We start from the raw sequence: 27,537 nt of genomic DNA on the forward strand, positions 1-27,537 counted from the left end.
GGAAATATGTATCACATTGGGGCGCAAACTCGGCTAAAATTTTTTGTTGAATTTTGACGTAGTAATGCATGATATTTGATAAGCCACGTATTTTATGCACCCTGAGTGAGTTTGGCGCTTCTACATTTGAAATTCACTGAGAAAACAAACTTAAACAGACAACGACGATATTTTGCCCCACCATAGGAGGTATATATTTCTTCTTCTTCTTCTTCTTTCGCTATGCGAGTCGGGGTATATCCTCCTACGCTAAGTCGAACGTTAGTTCCCTTACTCGTAATCAGAGGCGTACCGACTCTGTCCGAACTCCTATGAAGGGGCTCGTCCTTTAGGACCGGCTAATAATAGCCATATGTCCACCCGCCGGCCACGGGAGGGATAATTCCTTCCGTTGTCAGGACACAAGAACTCGTGGTCCGCTTGATTGACTCAAACAGAACGAGATGTGCGGCAGCTAGGATTTTTCTGACCTGAGCTCCAGCTCGGCGTGACCACGCGGTCGTGCCGTAACCTTACTTTTCCGCTAACCCTTTCAGGAACTGCACTGCTAACCTCCGCTCTGATTCACTGCCGAACTGAAACTGGTATATATTTCCACATCATTTCCTACTTGTTGAAGAGCAGTTTGTTTACGTTTCGGCACCCGAAAAATCTTTGGAAAAAAAATCAATTAAAACGGAGTTTCATAACTGAATTTCATTTGTGAAGGCTAGAAATAAGTAGTACAACGAAAAATCCGATGTTTCGTGGATAATATTGCTCGTTTTATATGCGTTTGTGTTTCGGCTTGTTTACGTTTTGTCCAGCTGTCGGTTTGTTTACGTTTAGAATTGACATTTGACAAGAGCTAGCGCGACGACGCGTTTTTCGCTGCTTCTACACTAGCATCGTCTAGCGCAATTTGTGCGACATTTTTTTATATGGAGTTCAGCCGCCTGTCAGGCGACGTCGCGTTTCGTGACGGGACGTCGCGCTGTAGTGTGGACCCCGAGGTAGACTTCCGAAGCTTTTCGAAAAATAAACTTTCTCAAAACCTAAAAAATAGGTTCCAGAATTTTTTCTAGAGCCTAACTTGCAAATCGCGCAAAAAACTCAATCTATGTCCAATAAACCTACCCAGCGTTCGATTAGAGTAAACTGAAATCAATTACATTGTCTCTAGATCGACTCGTTATGTGATTAATTCGACTCAAATAATTGTGAGTCGATTCAAACAGTTCTTCTTCATCTTTCGCTATGCGAGTCGGGGTATATCCTCCTACGCTAAGTCGAACGTTTGTTCCCTTACTCGTAATCAGAGGCGTACCGACTCTGTCCGAACTCCTATGAAGGGGCTCGTCCTTTAGGACCGGCTAATAATAGCCATATGTCCACCCGCCGGCCACGGGAGGGATAATTCCTTCCGTTGTCAGGACACAAGAACTCGTGGTCCGCTTGATTGACTCAAACAGAACGAGATGTGCGGCAGCTAGGATTTTTCTGACCTGAGCTCCAGCTCGGGGTGACCACGCGGTCGTGCCGTAACCTTACTTTTCCGCTAACCCTTTCAGGAACCTCGTGCACTGCTAACCATCCGCTCTGATGCAACGCCGAACTGGAACTGATTCAAACAGTTTAGGATCAAATCAAGTCCTAAACAAATCAAATCTGATTCGAATCCTAATCGAATCAAATCTTTAGAATCCGTCAGATGGGATTCGAATCTGTAGAATCTGTCTAGGGATGCAATCTTCGAATCTTCCGAATCCCGATTCTGCCAACACTATTGGCAAATGAAACGTCAAATGTTGTTATCAATTCTGGAGCGGTAGGTTTTTCAGCGTAAAAATAATTCACATTTCTTTGTGTTGCCATTAAAACTGCTTTCCGTATCGTGAATCTGATATCATAATTTTCTTGAGCTAAACGTACGCTGTGTGTTACCGTTGCTGTGGATATTCTTGCTGATAAATCATGCTACAACAGTTTGTTTTCCTGTTTCTGACCACGATCGTGCTTTGTGCGGATTGTGCTGCAGCCGACGGAATGGATTTCGGTGATGGCGCGGCACTGGTCCTAGGAGTGCTCATAAGCATCGTCGGCATACTGGCATGCCTGGGTGCACACGCCCGAAAACTGCGGGCTAATCAGTTTTAGACTTAACGTTTGAAACTGTCTCCCAACACCAACCAAATAATAATTTCAACCAAGTACACACAATCGGCTGAAGGAGCGTCATTTCTATTTCATTCCATAGTTTCTTAGTGAAGTAAGCATGAGCTACCTAAGAACCCTCCGAACGGTGGCACTATCGTCCGGAAGATTATCTACGCACACTTATAGGGAACATGCGGTGCTAACAACGCCACGGTGGAACAATGCCAGTGTCCAGGGATTCCTTCCGCAATCGGCGGTACGGCAGTTTTCCTACGAAGCTACCGTCACCAGCATTTGGCAATCGATCTCCCACAGCAAACCGGTAGCTTACGTTCAGCATGGGATGATAGATTTTCACGATTTCACCGGACTTCCCTGGTGGGCGACGATTATTCTCGCGACGGTTGGCCTACGAACATTTGTCACCTTGCCGCTTGCGATCTATCAGAACAAAATATTGGCACGTCTGGAAAAAATTTCAATGGAAATGCCCGACATTATCAAGGAACTGAAGATGGAAACAGCCTACGCTATAAAAAAATTCAATTGGTCTGAAAAGGAAGCGCGCATCATGTACAATCATTCGGTAGGTTTTTCGTACGGGAGCTGTTGATTACTTAACAAACAATAATCCACTTTTATTACGCTTTCAGCTTAAAAAACAGTGGAACAAACTAATCGTCCGCGAAAACTGTCACCCAGCCAAGACGATGGTACTGCTCTGGGGTCAGATACCGCTGTGGATAGTGCAGTCGGTGGCAATTCGAAATTTGGTGTCCCTTATGCCCGATCCGACCGCCATCGAGGCGCAGATTGCATACACCGAGTTAACAGTGGGTGGTTTCGGTTGGATACCGAATCTGACCGAATTAGATCAATCACTTATACTACCGGTTGCGCTGGGTGTTATAAACTTAACTATCATCGAGGTAGGCAAGTCGGAAATCTTCCCAAACCGATCACGTAATATTTTATTTATTTATTCCTTTTGTCCAGATTCAAGCTGCGTCTCGAACAAAGCTACCCTCGAAACTTCAAACCGTATTTACCAATCTGTTTCGTGTGCTAAGCATCGTAATGGTTCCAATTGCTGCTTCCGTTCCTTCGGTAAATTACAGTTCCTATGTTAACCCTTCTTAAGGTGGCAAAACAGCTATTAACATCCAATTAATTTCCGTAATTACAATACTCTTTCGTGACGGCTATTTTCATTTTTTTTTTACTTTGTAGTGTCTTTGCCTGTACTGGGTCTCGTCCAGTGCATACGGATTGGGCCAAAATCTGTTTCTTCTATCTCCTCGCGTTCGTCGCGCCGTAGGAATTCCAGCCGTACCGTCAGAGTCGTCCCAACCTTACCAACACCTATACCACAAGTTAACGTCGAAGTTCAGTGCCCTAAGCAACCGTTTGTCCAGTTCTAATCCCAGCCCGAAAGTGTGATCCGTTCGAATAAGATAGTTAAAGTTTCAATACATTAATTTTAAATTATGCACTTTGCTTTTGTACATAAACCACGTTTACGGGCGTTTTATTATATATCTTATATTGCTAACCCCATTGATGTTTTTTCAGTATCACTACGTTAATAAGAGATATAAAAGTGTAAAAATGCCATCAAAAATATTTAAGGTACATTGCAACACGCTGTACTACTCAGCTACTCGGTGTCATCCCCCGTGATGTTTTCTGCGACGTTTACTGGTTCATTGTTTCCGGAAGTTAAGTTTTTAGTTCTATCTTATTGATTAAGGAGAGAAAACTTATCGACGCCTTAAACTCCATGCTGGTGCAGCGATTGGTTGAGCTTCTGCTCGATCCAGTCTCGATAGTAGGCCACGTTCAAGTAAACTCCCGGCTTATTCACGTAGCCACAGTGCTTTCCCCACGAGACGATACCGGTTAGGACATTAGTGCCTGGAACGAAACCAAATAACATGAGATGTTTTCTCAAACTTAACCCAAGCCGTTGCTAGGTATTGATAGGCTAGATATCAAGTGGGAATCTTGGTGAAGTGGAAAGCCACGTCGAGGCTCTTTAGCTAAAGAACAGCAACGATCTTCGACACAAATTTTGTTATGAAAATTATTTTCTACTCTTGAATACAATTTTCTGTTTAAAACTGTTGATCACAGAGTTATATATACAGCTTTGGACTTTAGTATTAAACATTTTGTTGTGTTAAACATTACTGTTTTATAAAAGGCGTAAGAAAATAAAGGAAGTTTCGTACAATGTTCAAACTTGAAAAAGAAATTCGTACTAATACGGGGGCAGGGCATTTTGGAGTCTAAGTTGATTCGACTGAGTTTTCCTTCTTTAGTATACTTCCAGCACTGAATCTATTTCTACTGTCGTTTTTTTCCTAGGATTACTCACCATCGCTGTTAGGGCATACCAAGGGCCCACCGGAATCGCCATCGCACGAGTCAACACCGGGCTCGAGCGTACCAGCACAAAACATGCCATCGATCAACGAGTCCCCGTAAACTTCGGGCTGCCGGCAGACACTATCCGGTAACAGGGGAACAATTCCAGCACGCAAGTCAAAGGAAGAATCTGTGAAAAAAGGTGTGATGTTGAAAACACTGCTACCGATTCCTACCGGTATCATTGCATACTCCTTACCTTTCGATCCCGCTACGGTGGCACCCCATCCGGAGATGGTACAGTTTTTGCCCGCCTCGTACGGCGCGTTCTGCGCTGGCAGGCAGATCGGTTGCACGTAGTTATTGAAGCGCACTGGCGTCTTAAGCACAACGACCGCGATGTCGTTGCTCATGTGGTGACCCTGACGGAACTGCTCGTGGATATACGTGTTCTCAACGAAAATGTCCATCTCGGCTTGATCGTACGCGGTCGTATGGTAGTCTCCGATGCGCACCCGGTAAGTACTTTTCGCGTACCCGACCAGACAGTGGGCTGCCGTGAGGACGTGGTATCGCGTGATTAACACCGCTCCACACCAGTGAAGCGTTTTCACACGTAGCGAAGCCTGCCATGGATGGTGGCCGTACACTGTCTCGGAACCGTGGACAACCCGAGCACCGTAGGTGGGTTTCCGAAGGGTCGGATCAACCATCACCCGGCCACAGCTGTCGGGATGAATTTTGCGCGAACGCTCGACGAAATCGAATCGAGGATTCGGTCGAGTATTCCGTAACCGTGCCGTTCTTGGTTTGGTCGGTACATACACGCCGCACCGCACACCGACGTCCTCCGAGTGACCACAATTATGCTGGCCCCAGTGCCAGTGGACACAGTGCTCGATCGACGTTTCCGTGCCATTGCAAGCCACCTGATCGAGCCAAATCTGCCCCGAACCGGGCGGATAAACGTTCTTTCTAACCTCCGCCGTTCCGTTGAATCCTAGCTGACGGCAAATAACTCTCGCCTCGCGCACCCCAAAGTCGTCATCACACACCGTTCCCCACGTTCCATGGTAGTTGATCTCCACGCGTCCCTCGCGATCATTCGGACCGCCCGCCAAACGGACGGCTAGTGGAGCCTTGCAGTGATCTGGCAACTCGTCCGACCCATCCGCACAGTCCCGCACGTTGTCGCATAGGAACTGCAGCGGAATGCACTCTTCTGACGCGTGACACAGCCAGTAATCCTGCGGACAAGTCATGATGGGCGTTCGGCACACCACTCCCACCACTTCTTCAGCATTGCAATCGCTCACACCCCACCCATTAAAGTTGCACTCTCGCAATGAACTTTCGTTTCCATGGCATCGGACGGCATCCATCATGAAGAACGGCCCATCCTCATCCCCGCTCGGATCGGTTGCATTTGGCGGGAAATGTGAGTGTGGTTTCACCTCCATTGCTCCACCCTCGTAGCCAGCCTCACGGCATACCACATTTGCCGCATCGATTCCAAAGCTGTCGTCACAGACGTACCCCCAACGATCGTACACCTTCACCTGCACGTTTCCTTGGGCCTTTTTCGAAAGCTTCAGTTCGTAACCGATATGATCACATACTTTTTCATCGGCCCGATTGCCACAGCCGTCCTTTCCGTCGCAAACTTCCGCCTCGTCGATGCACACTCCGTTCCCACAGACGAACTTACCGTAGCAAGGGTCCTGTGTTGTCGTCGTCGTTCTCACCGTCGTTGTTGTCGTCGTTGTCGGTGCTCGGGTTGTCGTTGCATGAGGAACTATCATTGGTTGCCATGGATTGGGACGATTGTCCCCGAATCGACTGCGCACGGCAGGAGGCTTACTGGTGGTAGTCGTCGTAGTCGTCGTGGTCGTGGTGGTTGGCCTACGGTAGATCGGATAAACAACTGACTCTGGTGGAGGGGTTGGCTGTTCCATGATGTACGGCGGAGGAAGTGGCCAGGATGCCAATGGAACCGGATCCGAAGCACCGTAGAAGAACTCATTCACTTCGCCAGGAGTCGGAAGGAGGCTGTACGGTGCTGCAACGGTTGACTTACTACCACGTGGTGTCGGTGGTGGCAATCCTATCACTTGCACCACAGGTGGCTCCTCAGTAGTGGTCGTGGTAGTCGTCATCATAGTGCTCAATTTTGTGGCGTTCAATTCCACCCCCTGCTTGTGTTCCTTCATGTATGGGGATAACATAAGCTTGAGTGCGTCCAGATGTTGCTGGACATTAATGTCTTCCTTGCGTACCGTGGGTTGTGGCGTTCCTAGGGGACGGGCTATAGTTGTTGGATACTCGGAAAGTGGTACTCTAGTGGTCGTTGAGCTAGCAGTTGGTGGCGGTGGAACGTAAACGGGCCTATGGATGGACTGTACTTCCTCTATAGGATCACGTTTAAGTGAATGGATTGCTTTAGTTGGAGGTGGTTCGTAGACAGGATATGGCCTTTGTTCCGGTTGTCGTTGCGCTGGTGCTCTTGTAGGGTCCAAGCGAGATGCTTTCGGTTGGCGACGATCCACTTCCGGTGCTCCGATATTAAAACGTAAATCGAAACCTCCATATTCGGCATCTTGATCCCTGTTATCGTCATATTCATTACCATCCGCTGTGGTTTCTTTCAGAAGTTCAATTTCTTCTACATCGGGATGAATGGATTGTTGTCCACTGGTATCATAACCTCCCGGAGAACCACCAGGCTGAACGACAACAGATACGGGTTGGGATCCGGCTGAAGCCTGCGTGGGATAATGAGCTCGAGGAGGAGTAGGACTCTGTGGTACCGGAATTTGTGGCCGGTTGATACCGAGTATAATGTTCTCCGTATTGTCGCAGTCTACGTTATAGATGTGGTCACATACGAGAATTCGCGAATTAAAAGCCGTACCCGGACCACAATCTTGAATGTGGCGAGCACCATTATTACAGTTTACAAACTTCCTGCAGTCGGTTGGATGGGGTAGTAGTCCGATAACACCCGGCGGACACACCGGTTCTTGCTCCTGCTTCGGTGCGGTGTAAGCGGCAAGTTTCGGAGCCTCACGGGTTTCGGTGGCTGGTCTAATACCATTCAGAGATACCGGTGCGGGTAGACAGCTTACCTTAGAAGCATGATCGCATTCACGTGTCTCCGGATTGAACAAAGTACCGGGTGCACAGCTCTGAATGAAACCGCGTCCTTTCCAGCAGTTTAGAAACTGGCGGCAGTCCATTGCGTACACGAAATGACCAGTCATACCCTCCGGGCAGTTGATACCGTCAAAGTCCTTAAGGGATGGGTGGATCGGAGCGCGGACAGCAGGTTTTGCAGATAACGTTTCGCCGATCAAACGATCCTCCGCACCGTATCCAAAGCTCGAGCGAGAGGCTAAGGGGACCGATTGCTGCTGCTGGGTGTACGGTAAAGCTCGAGCTTTAGCTTCCGGTGCACGCTGTCCATCTCTAGGAAAAGGTGCTAGCGGTACTCCCGGTTGGTAAAGTGGAGCCGACGGGCCGTGCTGTTGCACTGTATGATGCTGCCTTTGTACCGGTGCATACTGACGGACCATTGGGGTGTAGTACGTAGTCTCCGCTTCGTACGGCCGATGATGGTGTACCTGACTATAAGAACCGTGCATTTCCGGCATCATATGAACGTGGTTCTGTTGTGGCGACGTCCTTGGATCGTAGATCTGGGGTTTTAATAGAAAAGCGGTAGTCAAATGCGATTAGGAAAGTATATTTGCTAAATTTGATCAAAACAATCATTTGCAACGATCTAGGAGAGAGATTACGTAGTAGAATTTAAAATATGACACGTACGAAATTCATTTTCTTGCTCATGTACATTCACGGGAAGTATTAACTTTTTACATTGGCTTAGTGCAACGATTATAAAACAAATCTCAGACGACATTTGATCGATAACAATTAATTAATATATCAAATATTAATAAAACAAATGTTTCAAAAGGTGGTCATTAGAGAACAGTTATGTAATTTTCATTTTTCATTAGAGAACAAATATGTATTGCGCAGTTACAAAATGCAAGACTGATTTTTCGAAGCGATTAACGTTTGTTTCTTGTGAAATACAAAGATTAAAAAGCAAATTACTCTTCAATCAAAACAACTGCTTTATGTTAGTGATAATGATAATATGAATGAGTAATTGTCAACAACATAAAACCTCTGGAACATCAGATGAAACGCTATCAGCACATGAACGCATGTATTTGAAGACAACAATCTCTTGTTCGCTTCGAGTTGTTTGCTTTTCGTTGCTAATATAGTAAGACAAACATGAGATCAATTACCGTTCAGGTCTATGAAGCTATTTGACATGAAAAATGCTGTCTACAAACAATTAATAATTATGAATCAAAATTCTAAAGAAAAAATCTGTGAGGTGGAGACGATCCTCATTCTTCCCGTTCTATCTGCGTTTTCAATTGAAAAGTATATTTGCATTTTGTTTTTGCACAGAAGTTCTTTTTTTATTTTTTAACTGAATCATTTTGCTTCCATAAGCGATAAGATGTTTGCTAGTATTCTTTGAAAAATAGGAAGCATGCAGCTTTTCTTGAACTGTTTCCCATTTGATAGTGAACTGTCTAGCGGTTCCATAAGATAGCGCTTATAGCGGAAAGAATTGGAGCGAGGTTATTATGATGACGACATCTGGGACGGTCCAACGTCGATCGTGTAATCACAGAGTCGTTCCTCAAAACATTAACAGGAGTATTCTCATAGATCGTTCAAACCTTAATCTTTCTCGTAGATTCGTTTTCACTGTAATATGCTCTACCAAAAGTCTTAGAAAACACATCAAAGGACACAACAACAGAGCGAACCGTCCGAAACACCGCGGATATGGTGATCTGATAAGACTAATACTTTCAAGAAAGAATCAGCTCTGGCAACCGATATTTGCTTTCGTGGAACGGTAAAGGATGAACCGTGAGTATCAATTTTATTTTTAACAACACACACTTTTTTTGGAAATATTTTCAACTTACACTTTGCACTACATTGAAGCATCCTCCTAACAGCACGATCGCTACGAGAAACGCTATTCTGGGCCTTTTCCAAACTTTTTGCCGCATCTTGTCCACTTTTTCCTTTAACAACCACCAATAAATTTGTTTCACTCGTCTGCCCAACTTATTTTCCTCTCGGTATCACTGATAAAAATCACAAATGTTTGGTAAACACGGTACTCCTGCGAATGGCTCTAGGAACCAGTGAACCACAATCACTCTCATACGGCGCTGATGCCTTTTGTACAGCTAGAGGTGACCGTCAACGTCCCTAGCAGGCACAACACGTCCAGTCTGGTCTAGTTTCGATCGTGGAATGAGCGGGATGTGGCCACGATCGGCAGTATACGAGAGATCCCACAGGGCAATGCATAAAGATTTCATGCGAGATTGGCCTCTCAGAAGCCGAGCGCCGCATTGCTTCGGGTTGGTTCGAGTCACCGTGGCTGAACCGTTTGGTCCATGAGGACATGTTTTAGATTAACCGTAAATTGACTAAATGAGCAAAAATTCCCTTGTGATCGAAAGCATCTTCAATACCGTGATAACGGAACGGTCTCATAACAATGATACATTTGGTCGTTTAAATATAAATGAAGAATAGATATGTATTATGTTTATGATTACCCAAAAAAGGAGTTAAAATTACTAATAATGTAGCTTATTATATTATTTCGTAAAAATAATTTCAATCTGCCGAGGATTTACGGTTTACATTTGATCACGTGGAACAAAGATTATCTGAGAAAATCACGTTTATCGTTGCGGCATGTAACCGTAACACAAAACTTGGCATAAAATATAACACACTTCAGCACGTGCCTTTGCTACGAAGTAAATACGAGTTACATATTTTGAAATGTAGAGTTACAGGCACTGTTAAAATGACAGTTACAATAGTGTAAAAGAACCGTTTAGCATGGACCACTTAGTTCTCTTATCTGCATGTTGCCGTCCTGCTCCTGTTTATTTACGCAGCTGCACAACATCATAGGGAGTGAGAAAAGAATAACATATCCTATAACAAGAATAACACTCCTCTCCTCTCCTGCTTAGTCCTTCCGCTCGGTGACCCTGCGGCCTCTACCCTTTACTAATTTTTTGTAATTAATTTTAAGTTTAGACGTTATAAAGCCCTCGAGGCGAATAACAGTAAGTGCATAATAAAAATAATAAATAATAATGATATTCTTCAGCCGCCAAGAAATGGACCATTCCGTTTCGCAGGTCGGTAAAACCCCCATTCATACAACAATTTGATGATGAATCATTCTTGTGATGCGTTCATGGTTTTTATTAACGGATCAATTAAATTCCAACAATTTAGCCGATTCCTCTATTTGGAAGAAACGGGATCAACAACACGATCAAACTCATGGAGGAAAGTTGTCTTGTAGCCATCGAAACAGTTGATTTCATTGATACTGCTCGAGGAGCATTGAGACAAGCGGTCAATTAATTTTCAATTGACTGTTGGCTCCGCAAGATGGTTAAAGTAGAAGCAAGTGGATGACGCGAACTACTCCCAGTTCACCCGGCAGAGCACGCTGTTTGTGCGATAGGTTTGTTTGCGTACGTAAGATGCGCACGAGCGCTTATCGCTTCTCCATCAATGTGGACTATCTGGACCGAACTCAGCGCCCTCGGTCGGTACTGGACAATTTACCCTGGGATGTACGATAATCTGCTCAGCTGATTCACGACCGTCTTACAATTTCTGCTTCTTTCTCATGCAAATTGGTCATATGTTGGGGATTTTCTTCTTTCGTCATGCGCTAGTGAGTTATGTGGAGGAAAGTTTATACAATTTCCCCATCGCATAGAATTCATTGAAACCTACGTACTAACATTGATATCAGGGATTCCACGACAACCGAGCGTCGTTAAAAAAATTGGCCCACGAGGGCGAAACACTCACTTTACGGCATAGGTTCGAATCCCAACCGATAACAGACCCTCTCCTGTACTCACTATCCACGTGCACAGTCTCGTAAGCCCTTAATACGGCACAGGGTCTTGACAACTTTTAGAAAAATGTTTTAGAAAACCTGAGAAAACTATTCTAGGATATTTCCCTACGGCCTACGTAATTACAAACAGGAAGCACCTATGGAAGACCATGCGGTAGTACAGCTTTTCTTAAGAACTAGTGCGACTGTTAGATGTCATTATAGAAAGGCACCCGTTCGAAAATCCTATCAGAACCTTGTGAATCTAATTCCTCGACTATGTGAAAGACTTCGACATAATCTGACGAAACGCTGTGACGGGTTGCGAGGCATACACCGGATTGGGGCACAAGGCTTCTTCTAACTCTTGATTCAAATTCCTTAGATCCACAGATTCTCCAACACACGAAGTGTGCAATGTACATATTGCTCGCAGGAAAGGCCAGTTGTCCTGCATAATCTGAAACGTGGTATTTGCTTATGTAGGCAGGTAAACCACTCGGAATCTTCGAGTGGCGAATGTTCCGATAAATTCCTGGCCACGTATACGTGCGGGATGTGTGGAGACGAAGGATGAACCACGAGCTAGCTGAGGTATTAAGCGCGCAAGATAGTTCACGGCTGTCAGGTCCGTCAGAGATATCCGACTCATACCTCACCAAACAGATCCAGCAAGGAAAGGAGAAGACCAGCGAGCTCAAGTGGGTCCATTTCAAGAGGCATAAGGCGGCTCCATCTTCGACTGTCGCTGGAATTTTCCGATTTGAAAAAAATCCTACAAAAACACACCGATTTTTATGGCAGCTTTTATAGCAGCTGAACGAATGAGCTTTTATTGCACAAAAGTTTCCACGACTGTTGCTAGTGATGCTAAAACCGAATCAAGTGTGGGGTCAAAATCTCTGAATCCGAATCCCAATCCATCAAATAGCCGATAGACGGTGCAAACCAAGCAATGCCGGTCAGGAAATTGCGCAGCCTAAATTAACGGTACACACAACGGTTTAAATACTCGTTGATCGAAATTAACGAATTTATGTACCACCTATTCCATACATTCAGTTTAAACGTCCACAAGAGGTGTAGCCACGATGGAAAACATGGCGGCCGGGGCCTCATTTACTCTTTTACCGACATTTCCGATGTGAGCTTCACCGCTGTAAGTAGTTCTGCTGATCTTGAAAATCAACGTATGAAAAATATGATCTTTGCAGGGATTGAACATCGGGCACAGTGGTTTTGTAAGCAACACTGTCTAAAGAAGATTCTCAATCATGTTTATGTTTATGTTTGATGTGCCGTTTGCTTCCAAACACGTGCCGTATGCCTTATTCGAATATGGTTCAATCGTCTGCAATTTTCATCGGCAATATACTGGCTGTCGAAATTAGAGGCGATTTAATATAATCAAATCTTTAGTATCTGTCACATGGGATCTAAATCTTTAGAATCCGTCAAATGGGATCTAAATCTTTAGAATCCGTTTAGGGATTCAATCTTCGAATCTTCCGAATCCCGATTTTGCCACCACAAGTGCGTTCGCGACGACATAACGGACATAAACAAGTAAACTTCTTTTCAATCGCAGAAATTTGCACATAAAAATCGGTACCGTCTTGGTTGTCCAAACAGCTCTGCCCGCGTGCTTCGAGACGTACGACACAATCGCAACGACGCCTCAGTGTGGCGAGGATACATTAGTGTGTGGAGTGGATTCTCGGTCTCGGCAAAATCCAAAAGCGTTAAAAAAAATACCTGGTGTGTTTTTTATTGTTGCTCCTGTGACAGCGCAAGAAGTAGGTGCATTTTACTGTGTCTGCCTGTTCGGTAGGGCGGTCAAAATTTCTACAAAAGAAATGTAAGTTACTAGGACACTAGGAAAGTGAGTGGACCAAAAACAACTAAGAAAATACAAACGAAGAAATAGGTGCTGGTTGTTGATAAGAGTATCGCGTAGAAGTTTTGTAAATGTGATGCATTTAAGATAAACGCTCGCATTGTGAATTGGAGTAAGATAATCGAATCGCCTTTAACATGGAGCCCCTTACCAAGTGGGGTAGTGAGTTACGTCATCCTGGCCGGAACGGGATGATTTTGAAGCTGCTTGGTAGTAATGTGTATTTCTTTTTGGTTTTTGCCGGTGCTGAGTAAATGCGGTGCTTTATTTTAAAAACTTATAACGAACCACTGCACGGTTCGTGGTTTGCTATCTTTCTTTTTTCGTCTCGCTGACCTCATTTTCGGCCCGAGCTGTGCGAGAGAAGTAAAATTGAAAATTTTCTCCGTTGTCACATTTTCCGATCATCCTCTACTGGGATGGGCCGCAATGTTACCTTTACTGGGAAGTACGAGGGAACAATCGTAATTGTGAGGTCCGGTCCAGAGAAATTATTAATCTGCGCAAAACGAACTGTAAAGAATGGACCAGCCAAAATTGTTTAATTTATGACACAAGAAACAGAGAACTGTAAACGAAAAGAAGACGTGAACGGAACATTTTCTCTCGGTCCATCCCGGAAGTAAAAAAAAAAACAATAATCTTGTAGCGAGAGGATTCCTCCATGCGTAACCACACAAAAGTGTGAAAAAGGCGAACGAACAAACATTTTAGAGTCGACCCACCGTATCGTCATTGCTCACCTGCCTCCTTCCAGCAACAGTGTCGTGTTCCATCGATGATGGTGTTGGCTTATGCAATGTTCTATCCTTCTCGACGTACATTTAAAATTCAGCAAAAGAAGGTCACAAAAGGACAAAATCGATACGGGGTGGTGTTGATAGCGAACCAGGAAAGGATTGGATGTCGGAGAAAGCGCAAAACTATACGCCCGGCGCCATCACTTGATGCTTGGCAAGACCGATTGGCGCCAGGTTATAATTTGTATGCATTGTTACCGTTGGTAGTAGGCTAAGTAAACGCAAATTAACAATAGCTATGAAAACCTTAAACCAATGGAATTATTTCATTAATTAAATTTGTAGCTTTATCAAGCTTTATGTTCAAAGAATGATACGTATTGTTTCAAGACAAACATAAATTATCAAAAACTGGCCTACAAAAAATACAAAACATTAAAATAACCAAGCACAATGCATACAGCTTCTCTTTCCCCCTTGGTAAGCGACGCTAATCACGTGCGCTTGTGACTCAATGCCTTTTGGATGATGTGTTCGCTCGAAAGAGGGACAATTTCATGATCTCACGTCCACATCTGATTCACCATATACATTCCTAACAACATTCATACCAATTTTTACGTACCTGACACCTAACAGCATACTGTTTGATTTTTGTTCGATTTCAGAAAATCGTTCCTCGTAAAGTACGCGCTCATACCCTTAACAGCCACAATGTTTGCCCTCTGGTACTTTTCGCTTGCGATGGACGAACTCCGGTAAGTAAAAACCTACAAATACATTAGAATTGCGCATCCTAACTAACTAACTGCTTGGAAAAATTAATTAGTTCATGCAAAACGGTATTCACCGCAAACATGCTTATGTCAAGGTAGCTAATGATAAAAAAAAAGAAATATGTACATAAGAAGCCTGCACTCCATATCGCATTGTCCAATGCCATTGGCACCAAAATTGAAAAACAACATGGCAGTGCAATGTCGTCAGCGCAGCTTCTCAGTATGGACAAAATTAGCAATGCACCAGCACGACGATTCTAGACGGCCGATTGGCCAACAATCGGTATTCGATCGTCTCGCCATGTGGCCATGACTGTACGCCCTTGGGAGGACTTTATCCCAGCGCCGGTGACAAATACATTCGTAGTAACTGAACCTCCGCGTCTGAGTCATTGCGATCTGTTAGCGCCGGCTGCTGAAAATGTGTTGTTTGTTTTTATTTTTATTTTAACGCAAACAAGATCAACCGAGAATGATCGAAAGAAAGCTTTTACAGCTGCCTAGTGAAAGCTCGTTATGAAAGCTTAGTAAGTAATTTTTAAATAGAAGCTCTATCAGTAAATTTAGTAGTAAATCTACTAGAGGAGTAATTCAGTAATTTCCAAAAAACCTTCAGAGTTTAAATGTGTTACAACTATTTGATAAGCTCATAAGAAAATTATTTGCTATAATGCTTACATGAGACTTGCAACATGCTTGAGGGTATGCAATGATCACGGCACTTAGTTTTGATGGGTTCGATGGTTAAATTTTCGATTATTCTATGTTTGACGACACATTTGATTTTGCTTTGATATTTTGCTAACGTACATGGTATTTAGAAGTCGGATAAATTGAGAATTATCTAACAAACGGGACGATTTCGATATACTTAACGAACGAAAAACACATCGAAAGTATTATCGACAAGAACCATGCCGTGTAGTTTGTCTACACATAGGGGCTTGGAAATCATGATAAGGAGTTAAAAATATTTTCCTACTGTTTGTACCATATTTCAAGTAGGTATGTAGTAAGTTTCAGTATTCACTGTGGTAAAGTAAATTAAAAAACGTGGGCTTTTTTCACTTCATATCTTATCAAAATATATCAAAAATATGAAGTTTTTCTAGAGCATAGCCATTAAATATAATAAATTCAACTTATTCAATCACATTAAGCTGATGGCACTATTACCTCTATGTACAGTGAAACAGTAAAAGAAGAATGTTTATATTTCGTCAATTTTAAAACGAAAAGCGATCTCTCCGTCCAGATGCTTGGAATGCAGCATTTGAAACCAATTTGAAAAGAAAAACATAGGATTGGTTTTGTTCTCTTTTCAAGACACTTCTAATTAATGGTTTTCATTTTCCGGAGTACATTGGACCGTGGTTCTACGCAACACAAATAAAAAAACTTCGACCACAACACAACGACAAAAAGTTTCCTTCCTTCGGTTATACAACACGCACCGGATGTTGTATGTCCACCGGGCCGGGTGTTTTTCGATGCTGCTGCCTATTTGGTGGAAATTGAAAAAGGAGCCGAGACTGCGTTTCGTCGTGAAACCCGCAGCTCCCGCCGGTCCATTGTGGTCCGTAGAAACAGAGAATTTATTTTTAAATATTTCGAAACGTTTTCCCTCCCATAATATGGATGAGGTGAATGGTACATTTCGTTTGTTGGTTGATGTTGCGTTACTGTGTCGCACAGGCTTGGCTGTAGAAGAAAGCTAAAATCTTTGCTGTAAACTTTATTTTGTGTCGAAGGGGGGAGGAACAAACCGGGTGACCAGGTTGGGAAATGGCGCGAACAGTGGCGCTGACTTTCGCGCAGGCGAATGTCAAGGTAACTTTTGCGCACAATGTGTTGAGTGCGATCTAAAAATTTAAAATAACAGAAAAAAAATAAATAAACAGTTGACATGGTTGGTCTTCTGGTCGTGTGACACGCAAGTACCGTCAGCTGTTGGTTATCTCAGAGGAGGCCACGACCAACTTAAAGAGTAATCATCAATCGTTGCCTGTTGTTAGTGGCGCTATGATAAAGGAATAAGTAGTACAAAGGGTTACAAAAAAGAGCACGCCATATTTCCAACCAATCAAAACTAAGATGGCCAGTTGAGACACTGGATCGTAAAAATAAATTCGTAGTCTTCGTAGGAGGTAAACAAATTTGCTGTATATTTTCACATATCCCACCATCTTTCCACGACCAGATGACGTTCATCGAGATTTTTTGTTTTTCAACATTCGAAAATCGCTCTCGGCGTTGAGCATCTCACAAATACTGCTAACTCGCATTTATTACCTAACCAATTTCTCAAGTTCAATGCCGACGTTTCAGCGGGATAACAGTGTGTTTCGGCAGCGTACGCGCCGGGGGGACCAATTGTGGAGAAAAATATATGATCCCCGAGTTCGGCAGGAGGTCGTAGTTTTCCCGTTGTTTAGGCTTGCTAGTAAATATTTTGCAACCGCACAACGAAAACACATGGTCGATCACAAAATTCGCGATGTGGATGAAAAAACCAAAAATGATACATGGGAACGAGAGGGGGAGTTAATCTTAAGGAGGAAAGTTATCTGGCAACTTATTTCAAACCAATGCACCTTGGCAATAAATATTTGCAAATCCTCGTGAACATTGTATGAATTATTAGAAACAAAAACTGCAGTGGCCGTAATCTCTGCGTGCATTTATCTTTTTTCCAATTTTACATGACCGAGTCGGATTGTATCTCCAATCTTTACACAGTGTATTTAAATCTCTTTTTTAATTTTTTAATCTGGCCAAATTGTTTTTTTAACACATGTTACAATGCTTATCGTCATGTTTCTTTCTTTTGGGGGAATGATACGATAAGAATAAAATTACACGATGTTGCCATGATGGTCCCGTTAGGGTGTTTTTTTCCAAAAAGTTCTGTAAAGTAGCGTCCGCTTTATTGTTCTGATCTCGTCAAAGGCTCGTAGACCAAATGAGGAGCTAATTAAATAAAGGCCGATAACGTAAACGAGAATCAACGGGAGTAAATGTGACATTCGTTTTTATCAGTACAAGCTGTAATAATTGTACACCGTCCGAAGACGTAGGTCAATAGCGAGTTTGGATAGCATCGATTACAATGTTTTTAAAAATAAACACACAAGCCACAATTATTACACATTAAAAATAAGCCGCAAAAATGCTTGTGTAAGAATCGTAATCTAATCATCGGTTGCATATCCAACAACGATGCACTGTGCGTTCTGGAAGATTCCTTCCAACGCCCCCGATTCGTTGGGTGTACGTGCCAATTGGCGAAAATATCCTCTCCCTCTGCAAACTGCCCGCTATCTTATCGGTCGTTGAACGCAGGTGACGCTACCCACCATCATAGAGAGGCACGAAAATGAGGGGAAAGAGAGATCCATGATGTCATTCGCGAGTTTTTTCCTTGCACTCCTGCGTACTTCTTGGCGCACCTTCAAACGGACGATCTAAAGTAACGTTAAGTGATTATCACTTACGGATATTGCAGCACTGCTTAGCTGCTGATGATAAACTGAACTTCAAGGAACTCGAAAAAAGTACCAGTATCGCACTTTATTTTTACTATCGATTGAAACCGCACTTGAGCAAAAGTGTTAAATATTGACCAAACAAACCACAGTTATTTGAGCATCAAGCAGATTTAACAAAATAAATTCTACTTTTGTCACTGAGTAATAAGTGGTTGCTTTTGATAACGAATAAATATGCTGTAATTGTGCAAATGCTTCGCTTGGAACGGATGAAGTTTAAAGCCAGCTGATTCACTTTATCTTTTAAGTTCGTAGGTTTTGTTATGTTTGTTTGCATTTTCGTTTTGCTGTTGTAATTCAAATGGGATCTTTAACAATTGTATATATTGATGGTGTTTTGTATTATTTCTGCATGGCTTTAACTTTTGTTATGTTCATAAAACACTAGCTTGACGCCCCGGCGTTGATCGGTGACGAAGGGATTGAGAAAAGTATTATGGTTTTGACTAATACTTGAAAGATATGTTTGAATTTAATAGTTACAATAACGACATATTTAAAATGTTTGATATTTCATCAAATTCCCATTGATGTATAAACCTTAGGGTAACTATGTTGGATACACCTTGACATTTGTTTACATGCTTGTTTTGTCTGTGTTAGTAAAACTGAGTTTCAATTGTAAAATTTAGATAATTTTATTTCAAAATTGTGATCAAACAAACCTTCAACAACATCTGCAGTACTTAAACTTAATGTGTGAAAAGTTTCAGAAGCGACGGGTCAGTATTAGTTGAGTTTTTAGTGTACATAGAACTCCATATATAAAAAAAAGCTAAAATATGTAATAGATTTGTTAATGTTGCTCAGAAAAGTATTGTTTGTAGTTATTTATTGTTTATTAATTTTATTTGTTTCTTTTCTTTATTTTATTTCCCCTCACCTCTCTAGGAAACGGTTTCCGTTCCTAGATAGAATTTTTGCGTTTTTCACTGGCAACAAACGTTCCATCCAAGCGACCGGACCGGAATCGACACACGAAGATATACCGGAAACGCTGAAGGAGCTGAAAGAATCAGAGCTACCGTCGGAAAAAGCCACCCTACTGAAACCGACCCCGGTTGAACCACCAAAGCCGGTAGAACTTCCGAAGCCGAAGCCAGCCCCGGTGGTGGAACCGGCCAAACCCCTGGCACCGAAAGTTGACCCACCAAAGACACCGACAACAGTCAGTCCCGCAGTGCCCGAAAAAACGGTACCACCAACTCCAGCGGTGGCGACGGACAAACCCGCAAGTGAACCAGCTCCTCCCGTAAAGCCAACGCCAGTGGAACCGGCCAAGCCGGCTCCGAAGCTAACGCCTCCAGTTGAAGCACCTAAACCGGAACCGGCACAAACGCCTGCACCACCCGCTCAAGCTCCTGTCAAAGAACCCGCTCCCGTACCAGCACCCGCTCCTGTCCCTACGCCATCTCCGACTCCACCACGTCTGGTAAAGGAAAAGAAGGAATTGCCCGCGCCGACACCCAAGAGTGCCCCGGTACCGACACCGACTCCTGCGCCACCTCCATCGGAACCGGCACCCAAACCTGAACCGACAACCGTTTTGCCTTCCAACAACGAGGACAGCTTCATTATCGTCGAGCAGCAGAAACCGGCGCCAGCCAAGCCTGCGCCGACGAAGCCAAAGGTTGATCTCAAGAACTCAACTATGGATTTCCTACAAGGCGAGGGCGGTGGCCGTAACGTTCCGGCACCGTCGTCTGCCAACAGGTAATCAGGATTGAATAGAACAGCGCCAAAACAAATATAAAAGAACTAAAAACCCACCCCAATGCTTTGGGGTGCAATAGCTTCCGGCCTTCCCCTATGATCATCCTGCATCGAAATCAAAAGTGACCAGTGGTTGCGCTAGCCCGTGTCCCCGGGTTGCCGGAATGTGTGCTGTGCTGACGAGGAGCTAAATTATTCCACCTGTTGTTACTCGCTTGTTTTTAATTTTGGCCCAAGATATTAACATTAATCTCGTGTAGAAGTGTATACCTAGAAGTGAAATATAAACAAAGCATTTTTCTTCATTTCTACTGTTGCTCTGCTTTTTGCGTTTTGCTGTGTTTTGTTGTGATTGTTTTAAGAATGAAAGACAAATATTTATGTTATAATTATCAAATGTACTCCAATTGTAGTTTCGCTTCTCGGGAAGGTGATATATAGTTTTTTTGGACCCTTATTCAGAACGTAGCGAAGTGTTTTCTTTCTGGCATGGAACAAATCTAGGCAATTTGAATTTTACATAACCTTCATTGTTATTTATTGAAATACCATATAAAAATGTCTTTATGTTTAAATTATGCAGCAGCTTTATTATTTAAAATTTTCCGATAATTTTTTGAAAAAATACATTAATTGTTTAAATTACACAATAACAAAGAGCCATTGTGTTTAATGTAATGCTATAACATATGATAGATAGTATAACAACAAATGCTTATCGGTGCAGTTATCCATTTTGTGTCAGCATAGCAACAATGTTATTGAAATTTTCTTACCAAATCAGCTCCTAATGTCGTACCGGCTAAACCGGTATTGGTGGCCTACGGTGGGTCACAAGAAAAGTTTCCTAAACATTAGGGAATGTAATCGACCGTACAATGATGTGGTACAGCTATACACCGACTGTAATGATGCTCAAAGGGAAATGCACCATTCCCCGCAGTAGGCCTGGGCGGGCACCGGCAAGAGTAGGGACGATGTGGCATTGGCTAAAAGTCTTCCTGTAGTTGCCGCTGTAAGTAAGGAGCATTGCTATAAAAAGATCAGGGCCGATCTTGGTAACGCCTTATAAATCACTGGTATTGCTGTTGCTTCCTCTGGGAAGATCATGGGAAAGATCTTCTAGACGAAGCTGCCGACCGGGTTCTCGTTCTCCTCTCGTACCCAAAACGGCAGGGCACACACCGTCACGTTTATTACATGTGACAACTTCAGTTCTCGGTATGGCTCAGAGAAGCGCTACGATTACACGGAGCTAGGTGCATTCTATCCAAAAGAGACCGTCTGCGGGTTTATTATTAGGTGGTGTGCCCCTATGTCTTAGACGATGTATCCACATTACTCCCGGGGATAGCTGACTATTGCAGTCATTCGTTTTAATATTCTTCAATTTTCATTGGGGCATTTTCTACTCATGTCGTTCGGACGATTTCTACCGAAAGGACGAGTGCGAGTAAACGGAAAACAAAACTAAACTGCAATTTCATACCATTGGTAGCAACTAAGCTACGTTTTTCGTTTTCGTCAACACGGGTTTTACGGCCATTTTGTGTGATTACTTGGTCCTCTGTGGAGTTTTCTTCATCATCCCTATTTTTAACACGCATGTAATAAAACGTATGGTCGAGCAATATAGCGCGGGAGGGTCTCAAACGTGACGCGACAATGCAACTTCACCAGAGATCTCAACTCGAGGATTGCTCCTTCGCTGCATACGCGGATTTCAAGTAAATAATTATGCATAAAATGCACTACAGTTCAGATTCACGCCGGCCCGTCCCACTATGAATAATAATTATTTTCGTTATTTTTACCGTCCACTTTGGAGTTCCGTTTCAAAGCGCTATATTTGAACGTCAAATATGGTTGATGATCATGTGGTAGAGAAATATAAAATTACTTGAGTGTGCACGAGGTCACAAACCAAACGTCTCCACTCGACGCATGCCCTTCAAATATATGCAGATGGAAAGAACTGTTTAGATAACCCAATTGGAGTAAGAAAGTAAGGTTTGTGAACGTAAAACATTTTATGGACTATGCAAAATAAATAAAACAATAGCGCCTTTCGCCATATGGATAAGTTCAAAAGGGTGTTTTTCTAATGCACTGTGTATATTTTGTGCAATGAGTGTGTCAAAGAATACACTTTCCTTGCCCCACACTGCTTGCATTCGACTTCAAAAGCTAAATTTTAGCTCAAATTTACTTGGAGTGTAAAACCGTAGTGTTATTCTATAACCTCAACAGCCGTGTACACTTTTGAAGGCTAGTCAATACTGCAGTACCCGTCCTAACGCGTCAACAACATTTACAACTATGAAAGTTTATGGTAGTCGAGTTTGTATTTGTGATTATTTCAACTGGATGAAACGTAAGCCAACCGATTGAAATATTTTACTCGATCAATAACATCGTTCATCGTAACACAATCCCCCAACGTTATTCGGACAACGTCAAGTACCAGGCTGCTCCATCGACTGCAACGGCGCAAGCGAGTGCTATTATAAAATCTCTTATGAAATTGCATCGCACAATTCGTTGATCAATTACCGCCTAACTGGGAAACGGGAAGTGGGGTAGCACATCTGTCAGCAATCCGGAATGTGCAGGACCGATCGGTATGGTGCTGTATTGGTGGTGCCAAAGACGGTGCCACGGCCCGTAGCCGGTATCTATCGTGCCAATGGGTTTTGTTTGAATGCTTTGCGCCGTTTGTTCGCTTCTAATTTTAGTGTCAACCAAAGAAAAAAAAACAAATACCCAAACGTGCGAGTTGCGGTCTGACGGGAAAACAGTCGGAAAATCAAACCATGCTCACGTCTGCCAGAGCTGATGACGTGCCAGAGCGTAGAGGAGATAGCGTCCCGATCTTTAGTTTATTCTTGGGAATAACACTGGTGTATACTATTCTTCGTGTTTTTTTTATAAATGTCACTAAAGTAGTTTAATACTTTTAAGATCAGCTAATTTTAATGTTATAATTTTTACGGCCAGTAATCCGCATGATACTAATTATCTACTAGGACGATACAATCTTTATTCGCTACTAAAATGTTCCGTTTTTGCTGGTTGCACCCACCATCGGTACTTGAACTGTACCACTGTGCTGAGCAAACATCATTTATGGCATAAATGATGGATAACGTTTTCACTCGAGGTTCAGACATTGATCATATGAAGGAAAACAAAGTGTTAAAAATAGCTTCCGTTTCCAACACCGACGTGTGCAACAGATTCGAAAACGGATTTGATAAATTACAATGTCTGTTGGGACGAACGAGAAGTAAATGAGAAACAGCCATTAAACGGTTTCATTCAACGTTCCTCAAACGTGTCAAACGAGCTTTTCTGGTGCTCATTTCGGGCGGTCGTGAATAGCGGGTGTGTTTTGCACCAAAAATACCTATCCTACAAGCGATTGAAAACGGGCGTAACATGTAAGCCGTAGGAGTTGTTTAGATTATGGCATTGCCGGTAATGCAAATGTAATCAACCGCATCCACCATGTGCGCCTTCTTCGATTTCCGCAAAAAGCTGTCGTCAACTTGGTAGTGCCAAGATCTATGATTCTCAACGTCAGAACTGGTCGTTCAAAGAGTAAATTCGAAAACACAACCGTGCCAGGGGTTAAGGTGTTGGATAGTGAAGAATATTAATCTTAGCACTGTGAAGACTAAGTACAAACAAAGTTGAGCCCTGTCGGCTACATTCAATGAGCTATACTATAGTATATACATTTTACATGGACTTATCTAATGTTAACACCTCTGAAACTGCTAGAACCGAAAATCGAACGGACAGAGGATCGTTTCAAAAATTGTCACATTTAATACGATATCATACTGAAATTCATTCATAAATTCGTGAATGAAAGCATACCGTTATCAATTGATTAATTAAAATGGTCGATAACAAAGTCGTTCGCGATAAGAATGCCAGTAATACGAGCCAAAGAATCCTAATTAATCTGCTATGGTTGAAGAAAAATCTGTGTTGTTTGCTAATGATGACCATAGAAAATTGTGTGTAGTCAGGATTCATAAGCAAAAAAGAACGCTTATAAAAAAAATATTGCAATCATAAAAACTCTGCCTTTCGTATCCTGTGCTTAACACCATTTCCTCTACCGTTAGATTACGAGCACGAAAATACCATAAGGCGAGTTGTCGCGTGTGGATGCGTGCGCCTTGCCTTGGCAATGGCCGCAGATCAATTTGACGCCAGAGCCATGCTTACCGAGTCGTTTCTACCCGATCACACCACCAAACAGTAGCCAACAGCATTGACAGTATCGGAATATTCGAATGGGAGTCCGAGTCAAACGGTCAACGGACTTCGGCTCGTTCGTGAAGATAGTTTAGCTTACAGTACCCGATCAACGCTATCCTGCAAGTGTAGATGGTCTTGGCAACGGTACAGGCGAAATTTTTTTGTAACCAAAACAAACCAGATGCCGTAGAGAATCCTTACGAGGATGGTTCAAATGTTGGCACACGACCATCACTGCTGTCCTTTGTTTTATTACTATGGTACGAATCAGAAAAATGTGGTTATGATTCGTCTGTTAAGCAAGAGCAACAAACAGAAAGTTGTTGTATATGGTCTTGTATTGTTTTGATTGTTAATATTTTTTAATATGTTTACATTCATTATTTATTGTGGCAACATGCAAGAATTCAAAGAAATATATTTTGAAACATGCAGATGAGATATGAATTATGCTGAATAATGTATCATCCATTGGAATATATTGCTCTGAATTTACATGTGTACTCCGAACAAACGCAAACGCTTCAACGATGTTGACGAGAAAGTCCCGACATATTTTTCCTTTGGAAACATTAGTCCAGTCTTTCACAAGGTTACATTAAGAGTCGAGCCCTCCCAGTCTCAAAGCGCAGATCAATTTACTACAGAATTGGTATTGCTTAAACAGGCAACTCCTCCTCGATTTTGCCGTGCGCAGGAAACCCCGAGATATACGCACACTTGGCACGGTCGGTAAATCTAATGATCGCAAGATCTGCACAACAGCCGGACGGCTCTCTGTGATTGGAACGAACGCCTGGGATGTGTTCGGACGCGGCCAAAAATAAGCCCAGCCCGGTTGGGACGTTTCGAAAATAACGTCTGCCGAAACACGTCCTGGCGTCGTTGTCGTCGTGAGGTCTCGAATGATCTTTTGCCACGTTGACGTTGTCTTTATCTTAAACCCATCTCTACTTTCAAAGGAAAACCCCGGAATCTTAGTTCGGAATGGCGTACAAATTCTGCCGGTGGCAATTCACCGGCAGCTTTTTCCAGCAGTGGGGAATATGTCCTTTTTTCGTCGATATACACCACACATCACGACAAACCTGGTTGGCGAAGGATTGACGTGACAGTTGGGCTAGGAGTTTTATTTTAACCCATCCTACAACACTTCATGAAAGGTCACGCTTGGCCACTCACACCCGTTTTCATCAAATTGTGTGTTTATTTGAATTATTCAAAGTATAAAAATCATTAATTACTTAATGTTAAAAAATTGAAAACTTCCAACAAAAGTAAACAATTACATTCTGTAGACACTAAAAGCTGCTTGGTTATGTCTGTTTCGTGAAATTAGATACATTAGAATCTGTTACAATACCACAAAACATATTTTTCTGTTTTCGGCATTTACAATTCGTATTTATCATCGATGTTTTACTTCACTGCAAACTGCGAACATGTACACGATTAATATGAAGCATATTCCGCACAATCGAAATATTATGTCGATACACACGATACATTTGCCCAGGAGCAAATGATGCAACAACTTTTAAACATTGAAGAACTAAAGTTCCATTTAAAAACAGTTATGAAAACAATAGCATATAAAATCAAACAATTTTGAGAAAAAAGAGTTACCTTTTCCTTTGTAGCAATTTTAACTATTTTGCAACACCAATCATTCGAAAACCCATGTTGTAACAACCCTACTTTTACGTAATCCTTTTAATTTCGCATGTTAGTTAGATAACCGTCACATGTTGTAGCCAATGTTACGGAGAAAGTTTCCTGAGAGAACGTCTCATCTATTTTGTTTGGAAGGTTCGGTTCGATTTATCGATCACCTGAGCTGGCTGTTCCGTTTGATTCTGTTGCTCTAATTGGTTTTCTAGACAGGTTATGCAATTTCGATGCACCTTCCAACACTTTTCTCTATTTCCTCGAAACAATTTAATTTGGATCAAACGATAGATTTTGTGTGTAACACGATAAACCTTTTGATTAAACAATCAAGAATCTATCACCCTCACCATCTATTGCCCTCGTTGGGAAAACAAAAGGGAAATATTGGATAGTATGTTGATATTAGTCTGTCCTAACCTTATTATGTACTCGACCGGATCGAACACCCAGTGACCCTTTTCTAGAGGGGACATCTTCTGCTGAACAAGGTGTCAATTAACCCACTGATAATCTTAATGTTTGCTGGATCAGGTCAAGTGACACGGGAAGGTTGACAATGTGGCTTCTATTAGTGGTTGAGATAGATTAATTTAATTATCGCTTTGATGCTATTTCTCATTTCCTCCTGACCTTGTTTCTTGTTCCTTAGATTCATGCTTTCTCGTTGTTAGAACCTGCAGTAAGAAAAATAATTTATTATCCCACCGACCGGCACTAATGACCTTTCATTGATCCATTTCTGTATAGTGTTTTTGTTATAAATTAAGTTGTTCTAATCTTAGCTTTAGCGACATTTTGTATAAGAAATCGAAACCTATTAAAAATTTACATTTTCTTAAATCATCCCAAACATTAACACGAAAACCCATTGCGGTTTCCAATTGGACGATATTTTTCTCGGTTTTTGGTATTAGCTTTTACACCGTTGTTATTGTGGAAAAAACGGTGATAAGATTTCGTCGAACGCGTTACATAATTTAAACGTACGAGTATCACTACCGTTTTGCGCGTTCGCCGTCACGTGTTTGTGAGAACACCGATCGATTCTTTTATTAAAAAAAACAGTGGCGCTTCCGACGGGAATGCGTGGTATGATTTTCCCCCGCAACAATACCGTTATCTCGTTATGCAGTTGTGATCGATAAAATGGTGGTCTTGAATTTGAACCTATATTTTTTCCGGTTTGTGATCGTTACCTTGGTATGAAAGAAAATAAAGTTTATATGAAAGTCTGGCAACATTTGTTCACATTAGGTGACAAACTACAAAAATCATTCTCAATGTTTTGTAGTATGAAGCCTCAACTCCCCCACCACTGTTTCTATCCAACTTGTATTATGCAGAACGATTCCGATGCATTTTGCGTTCGTGTTCTCCTTTCCTTTGCGCACCGCTATAAGCGAACAGTTTGAGTGAGCAGCAT

At 42.5% G+C, this 27,537-nt stretch overlaps 3 protein-coding genes across 3 annotated transcripts in view; 2 read left to right on the forward strand and 1 right to left on the reverse strand.

The window, feature by feature from the left end:
* The first annotated feature begins 1,800 nt into the window (after nt 1–1,800).
* On the forward strand, nt 1,801–3,645 carry LOC131282109 (cytochrome c oxidase assembly protein COX18, mitochondrial). The gene is made up of 4 exons (XM_058311505.1): nt 1,801–2,722; nt 2,790–3,065; nt 3,133–3,243; nt 3,367–3,645. The coding sequence occupies exons 1-4, from the start codon at nt 2,255–2,257 to the stop codon at nt 3,574–3,576; spliced, it is 1,065 nt and encodes a 354-aa protein (XP_058167488.1). The 5' UTR covers nt 1,801–2,254; the 3' UTR covers nt 3,577–3,645.
* Nucleotides 3,640–9,767, reverse strand: LOC131282108 (uncharacterized). The gene is made up of 4 exons (XM_058311504.1): nt 9,525–9,767; nt 4,763–8,198; nt 4,514–4,693; nt 3,640–4,050 (listed from the first exon to the last, which is right to left on the reverse strand). The coding sequence occupies exons 1-4, from the start codon at nt 9,609–9,611 to the stop codon at nt 3,908–3,910; spliced, it is 3,846 nt and encodes a 1,281-aa protein (XP_058167487.1). The 5' UTR covers nt 9,612–9,767; the 3' UTR covers nt 3,640–3,907.
* A 3,323-nt stretch (nt 9,768–13,090) lies between these two features.
* Nucleotides 13,091–27,537, forward strand: part of LOC131286557 (arginine kinase 1) — a 33,292-nt gene continuing 18,845 nt past the window's right edge. The window contains exons 1-3 of the mRNA XM_058315527.1: nt 13,091–13,352; nt 14,800–14,889; nt 19,350–20,171. Of these exons, the coding sequence (XP_058171510.1) occupies nt 14,846–14,889; nt 19,350–20,171 (866 nt within the window). The 5' untranslated portion in view covers nt 13,091–13,352; nt 14,800–14,845. The remainder of the gene's footprint in view (nt 13,353–14,799; nt 14,890–19,349; nt 20,172–27,537) is intronic.

The sequence above is a fragment of the Anopheles ziemanni genome, chromosome 2 (assembly GCF_943734765.1).
Source record: "Anopheles ziemanni chromosome 2, idAnoZiCoDA_A2_x.2, whole genome shotgun sequence".
Classification (NCBI taxonomy): domain Eukaryota; kingdom Metazoa; phylum Arthropoda; class Insecta; order Diptera; family Culicidae; genus Anopheles; species Anopheles ziemanni.